The sequence below is a fragment of the Myxocyprinus asiaticus genome, chromosome 2, assembly GCF_019703515.2.
Source record: "Myxocyprinus asiaticus isolate MX2 ecotype Aquarium Trade chromosome 2, UBuf_Myxa_2, whole genome shotgun sequence".
NCBI lineage: Eukaryota > Metazoa > Chordata > Actinopteri > Cypriniformes > Catostomidae > Myxocyprinus > Myxocyprinus asiaticus.
In genome coordinates this window covers 35,086,249-35,099,652 of record NC_059345.1, presented here as the reverse complement: position 1 = coordinate 35,099,652, position 13,404 = coordinate 35,086,249, and the positions used below count along the sequence as shown (strand labels likewise).

Here is a 13,404-nt window from a genome sequence, read left to right as displayed (position 1 = left end):
ATTTTGACACTGGGGAAAAAAAGGTAATGCTGCAATTTAAATTATGAGCAAAATAAAGTGTTTTTTGACCTTGGATGCATGTAAATCTATTGTATGACACCTTTAAAACAAAATAGGCACGTTTAAAAACCATAATAGGTGCTCTTTAATCTATGATCGTGCCTAGCAGACTGTACATGTCAAAATTTATTGTGAAAAAGAAGTCACATTTCAGAAGACATGGATTACACCACTTGAGTCATTTGGATACTTTCATGCCTCCTATATCTCCATCAAAATATTTTCATTTATATTCCGCAGAAGAAAGAAAGTCTTTAGAGTTTGAGAGGGCATGAGGGTGAGTAAATAAGAGAACTAGCATTTTTGGGTGAACTATTCCATTAATGTACCCTTGAGGATAGGAGGATATGATCCAATTATTCTGTTAGCATGCTTATTAACACATGGCATGGATAAATTTCTCTTAGAAAAAACAGCTTTGATAGAATTTTATGACTTAAAAAAAGTCATAGATATACTTTAAATAAAATTTGATCTAGAATTTTCTGTCTCACACCTCTGTGATCAGCTTGCCCCGGGTTTTTGTGCGTTCCCGGTGGGCGGCACGTTTGCGTTTCTGTGTGAGGACTCTCTCTCGGGTAGTGCGGTACTCCAGAGAAAATTCACTAATGATCTTACAGAACTGGGTTACTTTAGTGTCTCGCACAGAGTATGAGGGTTGACCCAGGTACAGCAGGAAGGAATGAAACCTGCAAAATGGAGCAGAGGAAGCAGAACATTTAATTAGGATAAACTGGAGTATATGGAAACAAAAGAATACACATAGTCATTAATTCTCATCAACTCATGGTGAGCAGTAGAGTGCTTTTGGAAACTTCTGATTTACCTATAGATTTATGCATTTGGCAAACACTTTTATCCAAAGCGGCTTGCAGTGCATTCAAGGTATACATTTAGTGCCATGCTCTACAATTGATCATTTTTACATTTAAATTAAATTTTTTGAGGTTTAAAATGGACCACATGGTGTGTGTGTTACCTGTTAATAATGCGTCTGTGAACTACTTTCAGTATGATGATCCTTTCAGTACAGTCTTTCAGGAATTCTGTCATCTTGTTCTTCAGGAGAGCTTTAGTCTCGTGTTTGGCCACTACTTTAAGGTTGTCCCAGGATGCTTTGCATTTTCTCTCCAACTGAACCAGGTTTTCAGACAACTGCTCAAACTCCACCTGTGGTTAGTAAAGGAGAGAGAGATGAAGAAAATAAACATTAAGGGTTCTTTGCAGAGTACCTTCAAGGAGAGAAGCAGATACAAAGAAACACGAAAGATGCAGCATGGAGGTTAATTCCTCAATTAACATGACAACTTTTAAAAGATGTGTAACAGGGAATTTGATTTACAGCAAAGAGCTATTACACAGGCCTTAGCAAACAAGGGATAACAGTGAAAATCCCTCAATAAAGAATGACAAATAGTGCTGAAAATGGTTTTGCTAAAAGGGTAAGATGGAAAACAAACATAAAAAATACATACAAAAAGCTTGTCTGAGCCTGAGACACCTACTTTAGCAGACCGTGTGAGGGCAGGGATCTCAGAGTAGAGGTCTGTCGTGTCCGGGTACTTCTCTGCCACAAAGTTGCAGGTATGATGAAGCAGAGACTGTCTGTGTACTGTGTCCTTCACCTCTGTTACCTTCTCCAGATAACTGAGCTCAAAGCCCTTAGCCTGCATAAGAAAAGAGGAGAAGAGACATACCAATTAAATTCATCATTGTGTAATTTAAACTGTTTATGAGCAATTAGATGCAAGCGTATTAAAGGGATAGTTCACCTCAAATAAAAATTCTGCCATCATTTAGTCACCCTCATGCTGTACCAAATCCAAATGACTTTCTTTTTTCCACAGACTACAAAAGGAGTTGTTAGGCTCAACAATTATTCACTTTCATTGTATGGAAAAAAAGATGCAATGACATTGAATGGTGACTGAGGCTAATACTCAACTTAACATCTCCTTTTGTGTTTCACAGAAGAAAGAGAATGACAACATTTTCATTTTTGGGTGAACTAGCACTTTAAGATGCCCATTCATTAAATCAGGTAGCACACATGAACAGACATGATGTCCTGTAGAGTTCAAAATAAAAATATTTTTATGGACACTTCATACGTCAGCACCGTAATAGCATAGCATTTTATTAAGAATTGGTTATGCTGAAGACTCCTTCCAACTTCCATTTTGTCAGAAAAACTAAATTTTAAAAGTTGATTGAATAGAAAAAGCTAAGATTACTTAAAAAATAAAAATAAAAAATAAAAAAACTGATACTGTTAACTTTTCTTCCATTCAGTATGGTCAATGTAAAGTTTGGTGTGGAAGGTAGAACTTACAGGGCTTTTGAGCACGCTCAGTTTGATCAATGAGGAAGCCATTTGTGGAAGAATAATTCCCCTTGCTTATCATTGCCACTAGTATGCTATCACAGCTGGTTTGGCTTGATTTGACAAGGTATATTTTTTATTTAATCTAATATGTTTGTCCAATCTATTATTAAATATTAAGTAATATTTTTCGTTAGGATGTATGATTGCTCTACTGACCTTAATAGTTGATAAGATAATGCACTATAACTGCACAGGATTGTCCATTTATTGGATTTTCTGTGGAAAATTTGTAAACTTCTGGGAAGTTGAAACTTCAAGTTTTCTGCTGTAAGTCTATTAAAGCCAGGACTCTTAAGGATCTTCTCCAGTCATGAACATCTGTTAAAGTCATGGAAAGGCCCTAAAAAAATGAATGGCTCAAAATATGTGGGAACCCTGTTAGGCAAAGCACTATGAATTTCATATTGTTGTATGTGCTACTGAGCATGCTCACTGGAAAAGCAATTTGTCTGGAGGCAATGCCCATAATCCCTTGCGCTTAAATTTATTTATGTGTGTTTGGTCAAAGCATGGTTACACATGAGGACATGTAATTAACTGTCATTTAGAATTAATAGATTGTTTTTGCTTTAGTATTTTTAATGATGTTCCTTCCATTTTTTTTAAGGAAGTATCCTCAGTTTTAAAGTTGACTCACCTTTTGTAAGTTTTAGTGTTGATCACTTTCACTGCTTTTTAAGTCAACCCAACTAATTGGTAGGTTTCTCAGCTAAACTTAAAAAAGCAAGCTTGTTCAACTTGGGTATTCACATAGAAATAATCACTGTTATTTCTGAGTTTGTTAAACTGAGAAAATCAAAAAAGCCCTTAATAATTCTCTGAAAGATTTAGCATGTTAATGTGGGACATATTGATATGCTATTGGTCTTTGCAGACTAAACCTGCTAACACTGCTGCTTCTGCTGCTGCAGAGCAAGTATGGGAGACTTGCTACTGCTAGGATATACACATACAAATGAGTTGTATGCAAAACACAAGACATGCTGCATTGAGCATGTACTACATGCTACTGCACAATTGGATATTACAAACAATACCCAAGAAGCAGATCTAGGCCTGGGGAGGTGGGTTTAAGACAAAACGCTCGCAACGCGCTGCAGAGAAACCAGCTTATCTGCAAAACTATGCCATTTAAATGTTAGACAATGAAAGAGATGCAAGTTGATTGGCTACCTGATTACAAGTCAAAGAAAAATCAGCTTACACCATGTAAGCTGATGGGCTTAACATGTCACATGTGAGCAAGCCAATTGGCTAACAGATAACAAGTCAAATAACCTATCAGCTTGTGCCACATACAACTGCATGACTGAATTTGGTCAACATCTGATATACATTTTTATGAATGATTAATGACAGAAAAGTGTTTGCATATATTTAATTATGTGAAATGTTGAGAAAGCTTTTTGCTCTTTCTGAAGTTTAAGGATCCCTATCCAGTCTGGGTCACATGTATTTGATCTTTTTATGCCCTGGTTCAAGATGAAAAAATTCTATGGTAGCTTGGAGTGAACACCATCTACAGTAATTGTGTGTGCAGTGTTCAAGAGGTCATAAAAGGCAACACTACCCCTTTCCCAACAAACACAGATAACGTGGCATGCAGCGTCTTAAACATATCTTTGACAGGCAACAGCAAAGGACTAAGGCATCTGCACACAAAGCTGCTCTGACTTATCACACATGTCCATCAAGCTTCAGACCTGTACACCTCCTCTTAATACAGCTCCTTAACTCATGTGAATGAAGTCACTGCCGAGAAGACGGAACACTTACACTGGTGCTATTGAGAAAGTTGCCAATGGCTAGTAGTGTTGCTAGTATACGCCTGAAGGTTTTGTTCTTGGCGAGTTGTTCCATGCCCAGTTTCAGGTCAAAAAGAGGCTCTGCAATCTCCTGCAATATTCATGTGTGACAGATAGAAGGATAATAAAGAAAGAGAAAGCATGAAAGAAAGAGAGAGAGACATTGAGAGAGAATGTTTAGGGATCAAACAAAATAAATAAACAATATTAATTAATATAGTTCATTAGCCTAAAAAGTAGGTGGTTTACTGTTGCAAAGCAACATAGCAACAAGTGTTTATTAGCATTTTACCACAGCTTTGAACGTGGCTCATCCAATCAGAATTCAGAATAAGAACTATTTGTTTTATAAAATACATAATCTAATGCTCACAAATATTGCACCAATTTCCCAACATTGCAAGGTGTATTATGACTTGGACTAGTAATTGAACTGTAACTGCTCAGTTGCGCAATCATTTTAAGATGACATGACATTTAACTGCTATAAGGGACATCTAATGTATTATTGGAGATTTAATAGGCTTTCATTGCTGTTAAAAAGGAAGTATAAAAACACGATTGTCATAGGGCTCTGACCTTCTCCAGGGTCTCATAGTTCAGTTTAAAGGCCCAGAGCTGTAATCTGGCACTAAGGCCACTGATAGAGGAGAGAGTAAGCAGGAACTGCTCTGCTGTACCCAGCGGTGTGTCGGGATTTGCCAGCTGTGCCTCCTGAATCTTCTGTTTCTCCTCATCAGTTGGAATCATAGTTAGGATTTTCTACAGAAAAGGATGCAATGAATGCATTTCATCAAATCAATACAGTATACAGCAATAATTGAAATGTTCTAAAAATAACTTTATTATTGTTACATACAGTATAAACAGAAACTCAAGAAGACTCATTGATATTCATATTTCCTCATTACAGATATGATTGAATGCAAAGACAAACATTAAGTGTGCTACTACTGCCCCATTATGGATATCAGTACTGAATTACCTCAATGCCCTCTTTACTGATGGCAAACTCATCAAAGTTAAGGATGGCAGTCTTGATGACATGTAAAGCAGGTAAAACAGTCATGCCGATGTTGATTGCATTACTTCTCTTAGGATCAAGGACTACAAGCACTGCTTTCTTTGCCTCAGTCCCCTTCTGTAGGAAAACGAGGAATGAATGTGTAACACTTAACAAGGTTGTATTAGCAAAAGCGATAGTTCACCCAAAAATAAAAATTCTCTCATCATTTACTCACTCTCATGCCATCCCAGATGTGTATGACTGTCTTTCTTCTGCAGAAAACAAACTGAGAGTTTAAGAATATTTCAGCTCTGTTGGTCCATTCAATGCAAGTGAATGGTGGCCAGAACTTTAAAGCTCCAAAAATCACATTAAGGCCACAAAAAAGTAATCCATAAGACTCGTGGATAAATCCATGTCTTCTGAAGTGATATGAGGTGTGGGTGAGAAACAGATCAATATTTAAGTCTTTTATTTTTACAATAAATCTCCACTTTCACTTTAAAACTGTGAGTACAGATTTATAGTAAAAAAGGACTTTGTGTTCTGCAGAAGAAGGAAAGTCATACACATCTGGGATTGCATGAGGGTGAATAAATGATGAGAACATTTTCATTTTTAGGTGAACTATCCCTTTAACATTAATGCAATAGTAAACATGAATTAACAATTATTCTTAATTTCTACATGTACTTATAATTTTACATTAAAAGTTGCATACGTTAACATTTATTAATGTATTAGGAACTAACTTGAACAAAGTATTTTAATGAATTAACCTAAACCAAAATTAATAAATGCTAGTGGTTGACCGAAATGGGTTTTTTAATGGCCGATGCCGATATCCAGAGAGCAGCGGAGCCGATAGGCCAATACGATGCCGGTATATCACACAATTTAATATAGTATATAGCAAACATAAAATTGCTAATATATATATTAGTTAGCACTCTTATAACTCTTATTTAGCACTATTATTACTTAATTTCACACAAAACTAAAAAACTATTTATTGTATTTTAAATGGTAGATAGCAGTTTCTTCAGATTTCTGTTTAGTCATCAAATTTTTGTAATTTATTTCCACATGAAGAAATTGTTCATATATTAAAAAAAAAAGAATTGTGAACAAAACAAACAAAACATTGCTATGTTGTGTCAGAGCTCGCAACGCAGCAGCCATACTCGGCGCCATCTTAGGAAGGAAATAACAGTACACACAGTAGTCCAGCAATCATGGATGGCATGTCCACATTAGCAATCGCATTTACTCAAAAAATACCAAATCAAACCAATTGTACATACAGTGCATTGTGAATAAGACATTTACTTACTGCGCAAGTGAAGCGCTTTTACTTCAGGGCTGCATCCGAAAATGTAGGCAGCTGACTTGCTACCTTACTGCCTATTCAGTTAATGGCTTAACTGACATCTGTTTTGAATGAACGGAACTATTAAGGAAACTGGTCTCCAAACAGTTTGATAAGCTTATTTTCATCCTACCACCGTACACAGCCTCCGGAGGCAGCATTTTCCTGGTTTCGGACGCAGCCTTCAAGTTGCACTCACGTGCTCGTGCGAATCCAGCGTGAGCTTCAATCTCCTGACAGTTTAAATGGCCTGGATCGCCTGCTTGGATTGACATGGAGTGACCGTCATGATTTGTGAATCAGAGGAACTTTTGATCCTGAAGTTTTTGATTCTGGCTGATGGAGCACGCGCTTCAGAGGAATACTAGATGAGCGCTCGACGGAAAGAAAACGCTGGATTTTCATGAGGTTCGTGAATGACATCGGTTTAAATGAGATATCTGCATATTTGTAAACGGTATATAATACAAGTTTTATTTATATTTGCCTTTTATCATTAGAAAAGAAAGTTAAAGGTGACGGGGAACTGAAGAGGAGTGACTGTTAGAATACGTGCTTTAGAGGTAAATAAATGAGCGCTCCACAGGATGCTGGATCTGCTGAAGTCGTACGAGTTTGATTTATTACATCTGTTTAAATGAGATATGCACATATTTGCAGACTGTATATGATATTAAATTTATTGATATTTGCCTTTTTATCATTAGACAAGACAGTTAAAATTTACAGTGAACTGTTGACGAGAGAGAGAGAGAGAATGAAACAGACGAGCACTTTAACATTATGAGCTCAAACACATCTGCCGTGGCTCTGATATCCGGACCGTTTAAATGACACTGTGTTTACACCGGTCTATTATTGTAGTAACATGATGGCACGTAACAATAAAACGAACCGTGACTGGTCGTTTACATGTCTCAGTCGCTTCACATGGAAGCAGGCGATTTTCAGCGCCCTCAAGAATCGGCCAAACGGGAAAATTTATCGGCCGTTACGACAAGTAAAATAATCTGAATATCGGCCGATGTATCGGCCTCAGTGATATATCGGCCGACCATTAATAAATGCTGTAAAAAAATTGTTCATTGTTAGTTCCTGATACCCTAATGCATTAACTAATGTTAACCAATACAACTTCATTGTAAAGTGTTCCCAAAGCAAATTAAGCAAATAAACCTAAATACTAAGGGCCGAAACATACTCTACGCAAGTACAAGATGCGAGCTGGCCACCGCATTGCCAATGCGCGGTCCAGTTGAACATGCTTAATGTGCGTTCTTGTGTTACCATAGCGGGATTAAATCTCAGTACTTTTTAACATCTGTGGCATTAAACTGGATGTGTTATTATTCAAGTAAGTTTCTATATTGACTTTAACATAATTGATCAGCAATATTCTCTTAAAACTGTTGTTCCGCCATGACAGTAGTTGAGTTAAGAGAAAACTCACCTTAGAAGCGGACAGTCCACAATAATATCACTATAGCGCCCCTTGTGGCAATGCTGAGAATGCAACGCGTATTTGCATTAAGTTATTAACTGCGATCTGACACATTTCAGAACTAAATCGAGCTTGCGTTGCAAGATGTGTCTGCCTTCAGGTACTTGCGTAGAGTATGTTTTAGCCCTGAATAGCATATCTTGATCGTCAAAAAAATAAAAAATAAAATCACAAGTTGCAGCTTTTACATTTATTCATCTATATATAGCAACCATTAATAATTAGCTTTAGTAAATCGAATCCATAAACCAGTTTGCCCATTGCACCTTTGATAATGGAAGTTCCTTTCCTTTGGACTCAAACAGGTGCTCCAGTTTAGCCGTATCGACTATAACCTTATCAAGCGATGCCCACACTGTGCCCCGCCCAAACTTGCACTTCCTAGGGCTGTCAGGCTGCTTGAGCTCCTTCCAGAACAGCTTGACAGTTTTCCGTTTCTGAACAAACTCTGGATTAATAATACCCTGAGACGGGGAAGTAGGAGGAAGTCCCGGGGGAGGAGGGGGCACATACAATCCTCCAGGAGGAGGAGGAGGAGGAGGGGGAGGGGGTGAAGCCAGTCCAGCTTGCCCAGGAGGAGGAGGGGGAGGTGGTGGTGGTGGAGGGCCAGAGCACAGCCCTGGCACTGGGGGAGGGGGTGGTGGCATTCCATTAGGCAATGCAGTGTCAAAAGTGTCTATATCCAGCACATCAATATCTTCCTCGTCAATCAAATCAGTGAAATCAAGATCTTTGATACGCAGAGGCCTGGAGCTGGACTGCAGATGCTCCCAGGAATCCTGACTACCTCTGGATAACGGTGTCATCAGTGTCTTCTCTAAACTTTGTGAGTGCATGTCTGCATCAATACTGTACTGTGGACGCAACTTCTTGAGCTTCTGTTCCTCTGCAAGCCTGGCACGAGCTGCCTGAGCACTACCTCCAAGGCTCTCCAACTCAGCCCGTCTGGACGTGTCCTCTGTGGACTGAGAAGAGCAGGACTGCAATCTGGAGAGCCGTCCAGCCATCTTGGTGATGCCATGGTCCTCTAGAACACTTTCCAGACTTGGACTCTCTAGATCTCCAGATGTGTTGTTGTTTTTGGAATAGAGCATGTCCAACATGAATTTCCTGTCATTAGAGAGGGTGCTGTGCTGTTCTGTCCCACCTGCCTGACGCTGCACACCGCCCTCTAGAGGAAGGAGAAGAGATCACTCAGCAGTGGAGGAAAAGTACTTCAGAACATTACTATAATATAGTCTAAAGAACAACCAACAGACTACAACAACTACCAGATAAAAGTTAAGTGCTTAAAAACCAGGGGCCAGATTCACAAAATGTTTAGTGAAAGTTCCTAACAAATAAACTCTACGTTCGTAAGAATGTTCTTGAAATGCATTCATTCTTAAGAAGTCTTTTTGGGAATCTAAAATATACTTACATTTTTTCTTATTTAAGAAAATAAAAAGAAAACAGTAGTTAAGATGAATGTTATTATTAAGGATGTTTGTGAATCTGGCCCAGAATACTAGAACTCAGAACTGTACAGTGCAGTCATCTGCCCTTTAATCAAGCAAAAATCTTCATATCAGATCTGTGCATGATCCAAATATTTTAACAGCATTCTGAAAGAGACATCTTACTGTCAAAAGGCCCAGCACAAGCACAGATCATGTTATTCCCACACGCTACCATCCTCTATTTTCAGTAACCCATTGCAGACTAACAGTAGTGACTCCACTAAGCCCTAACAGTATTTTAACCACCAGTGCTTACTGCCATAACCCTCAATAAGCCAAAACGGAAACTGTAAAGGGTGATTCCCATCTCCAACTCTAAACAGTTTACATATCTGCCCTTCAGCCTCTGCTAATTTACACTCCCTGGACGAAAGGCTCGTTTGGATATGTCATTTGGACCATAGCCACTAGAGGAAGAGATGGAATCAGTCACAAATATTTTCACTTTGGAGCTTTGAAGATATTTGCTTGCAATAAGGCTTTTGACTTCCGAAAGAATAACAACTCGTCTGACATGAAAATGGGAGACATTTTGTTGGCCTTACACAAAGGTGCTTGACTACTGCTGTGTGTGAGCATTTCATTATGCAAAAACATACATGTCATCAAGTGGGACAAACAATTAATCTGATGCTTATTTCATTGATTTTTAGACAAAACAATGAAAAAAATGGCACATTTCATTGATTTTAGATATCACAATGGAAAAATGGCACTCTTAAGTCATGGTTAACTGGTTGCTGGATTAACTCTGAATTAGATAAGTAGATGAATGAGACAGATAAGGGTCTACAGTATGTCTGAGGCTGGCAGAGAATCCGTAATGAACAGGAAGGTGATATGGAGAATGATAGAGGGGTGGAGGTGGGAAAGGAAGCTCTTGCCTGCTTCATTGTGGGCTGTTGTTGTGTCCCCTGGCTGCTCCAGGGTGTGCCTGGTCAAGTTTACCCCTTGAGACTGGGCGTCCTGACCACTAATAGATTCTACAAGACAGATACATGCATACATGATGGAAAACAAACACTGGCACACAAAGAGAGAGATCTAGCAGCAACTAAACAAAATTAAGTGCAGAAATTCTACCAATAATAACCAGTACCAGTAACCTGTAATGAAAGACAGGTAGACAAGCATTTAATACATAATTAAACATCGCAAATAACCATAACACATGGCTGTCTGCACCCCTTTTAAAAATAACCTACAAAACCTGGGGTTCATAAGACAATTTTGAGTGTTTGATACATTCTCAAGGAGTACTCCATTTATACAGTATTCTACTGAAAGGCCTTCTACAGCCCAGTTTCAGCCCTCTCCATGCTGCTAATCTTGATACACACCCTCCCAATTAGGGTCTCATTACTATTTGTTTGTTTGAAACAGAAAACTTGTTTCTCTAGGGAGAGGCTGTTAAACTGGGATCATAGTCACCACAGGAGCAAAATCTTCAACAATTCATATCCCTCTATATAAAAAATGTAAGCTATAAACAGGTTTGAAAGCTATGGAGGTGCTGCCCATTTATTTTACTGAATATTTGACCAACTGTTTGATGAAAGATAGCTCTTTAAAATGTAACAACTTGGGTAGCTGTGATACGGACAAACATAGTGATTGCATATTGGCCTAACTATAATTTCTGTTTCCATAACAATCACGTCACACTTAATTAGCAACTTTCTACACTGCAGCATCCATGATTCCACAAGAAAAGTACAAACAGATAGTCTCTCAGCCTTACAGCATCAATCAAGTTTGGCAAAGTCTCATCTATGCTTGACATGAACAGTAATTAAAGGAATAGTTCATCCAAAAATGAAAATTCCATCATCATTGACTCAACCTCACATCGCTACAAACCCCCATGACAGCATTACACTTCCGTGAAATATAAGATGTTATACAGAATGTTCACACAGCTTCCATGCCACAAAATTGAATGGTTGTTTTTACTGTCAAGTGTGCCAAGTCACTGCCTGTTAGTGACATGGCAAGTTTGAAAAGCAAGGCCGCAAATTAGATTTAAGAGCTACAATATGACAGAGTGGAAGATTATCAGTGAATGACAACTTAAACTTTGGTCTGTTCCACACACAAAGCTAAAGTCTTGCTTCAGAAGACTTGATGTACTGTATAAACTGTATATGTATTGACCTTTTTTTCTTTTCTTTTTTTTTTTTTTTTTTGAAGCTTGACAGTATAAAAAAAAAAAAACATCTTTTTTTTAATAAAAAATAAATAAATAAATAAATAAAAAACAATAAAGCAGGGTTGAAATTACATAAAGGTGAGTAAACAATGACAAAATTTTAATTTTTGGATGAACTATTCCTTTTAGCAAAATAAAATAAATAAATAAATAAATAGAAATGTTAGCCGTTGAGGGTCCTGTTCTAAAAAACATTAAAGGCCCTGGCATACCACTTTCGAAAGCGAAGAAGAAACGGGTGTGACGTCATTTAGAAAAAAATCTGGCCAAAACAAAGATGTTTTTGAGTTTGTTTCAGTAGTTTGTAACAGCTGACCAGAGCAACCTTTTAGGAAAACTTAATATTGGCTGCTAAACACCTTGCTGCCATTGGTCCATGTCACAGGTAGGTGTGACCTGGAGCTCCACCTACTTTAGGTTGTTCAGTCAGTCAAGATCAGTCAACGTGAACACACCGGCTTGCAGAGTTATTAGTGAGCTGGTGCAAACTTATCTATAGTACATCTGTCCGATCTTTGACGGTAGAGCCATTTTCCAAGAACATGTAATGAGAATTTTTTTTTTGTTTAGTTAATCTACAAAAGGATTCAAATTTACTCAAATATTCTTAAGTGCCCATTCACGCTTTATATGCTGCTTCACTCATGTGCCTTCTGCAGCAAAAGCCATTCACACATCTGCCAATAGTAAGATATGTCTCTCTTACCAGCATTCTTTTGTCTGTATTTTGCCCATTAACATTCTTTTATACACCCATCTTTGCATTAATATCAGTGTCATCATAAAAGTGTATATCGGCACATAATATGGCCACGTTTAGCGTGTTAGTGCATTAGCACCATCAATGCAGAATGTAAACATGACAAATTATACAATATCTACTGCATATATACAGTTGAAGTCAGAAGTTTACATACACCTTAGCTAAATACATTTCAACTCAGTTTTTCACAATTCCTGACATTTAATTGTAGAAAACATTGCCTGTCTTAGGTCAGTTAGGATCACTACTTTATTTTAAGAATGTGAAATGTCAGAATAATAGTAGAGAGAATTATTTATTTCAGCTTTTATTTTGTTCATCACATTCCCAGTGGGTCAGAAGTTTACATGCACTTTGTTAGTATTTGGTAGCATTGCCTTTAAATTGTTTAACTTGGGTCAAACATTTTGGGTAGCCTTCCACAACCTTCTCAAAATAATTTGCTGGAATTTTGGCCCATTCCTCCGAGTCAGGTGAGTCACTGAGTCAGGTTTGTAGGCCTCCTTGCTTGCACACGCTTTTTCAGTTCTGCCCACAAATTTTCTATCAGATTGAGGTCAGGGCTTTGATATGGCCACTCCAGTACCTTGACTTTGTTGTCCTTAAGCCATTTTGCCACAACTTTGGAGGTATGCTTGGGGTCATTGTCCATTTGGAAGACCCATTTGCAACCGAGCTTTAACTTCCTGGCTGATGTCTTGAGATGTTGCTTCAATATATCCAAATAATTTTACTTCCTCATGATGCCATCTATTTTGTGAAGTGCACCAGTCCCTCCTGCAGCAAAGCACCCCCACAACATGATC

The 13,404-nt window shown here is 38.0% G+C and overlaps 1 protein-coding gene across 7 annotated transcripts in view; it reads right to left on the bottom strand.

Moving 5' to 3' along the window:
* The window catches only part of LOC127416095 (FH1/FH2 domain-containing protein 1-like), a 72,720-nt gene that overhangs the window by 6,630 nt on the left and 52,686 nt on the right, over positions 1-13,404 (bottom strand). For all 7 annotated transcript variants that reach the window (XM_051655237.1, XM_051655246.1, XM_051655253.1 and 4 more), the window contains 8 exons: positions 10,511-10,609; positions 8,394-9,298; positions 5,237-5,392; positions 4,831-5,013; positions 4,223-4,342; positions 1,566-1,727; positions 1,040-1,230; positions 557-749 (listed from right to left, as the gene is read on the bottom strand). In XM_051655237.1, the coding sequence (XP_051511197.1) occupies positions 557-749; positions 1,040-1,230; positions 1,566-1,727; positions 4,223-4,342; positions 4,831-5,013; positions 5,237-5,392; positions 8,394-9,298; positions 10,511-10,609 (2,009 nt within the window). The remainder of the gene's footprint in view (positions 1-556; positions 750-1,039; positions 1,231-1,565; positions 1,728-4,222; positions 4,343-4,830; positions 5,014-5,236; positions 5,393-8,393; positions 9,299-10,510; positions 10,610-13,404) is intronic.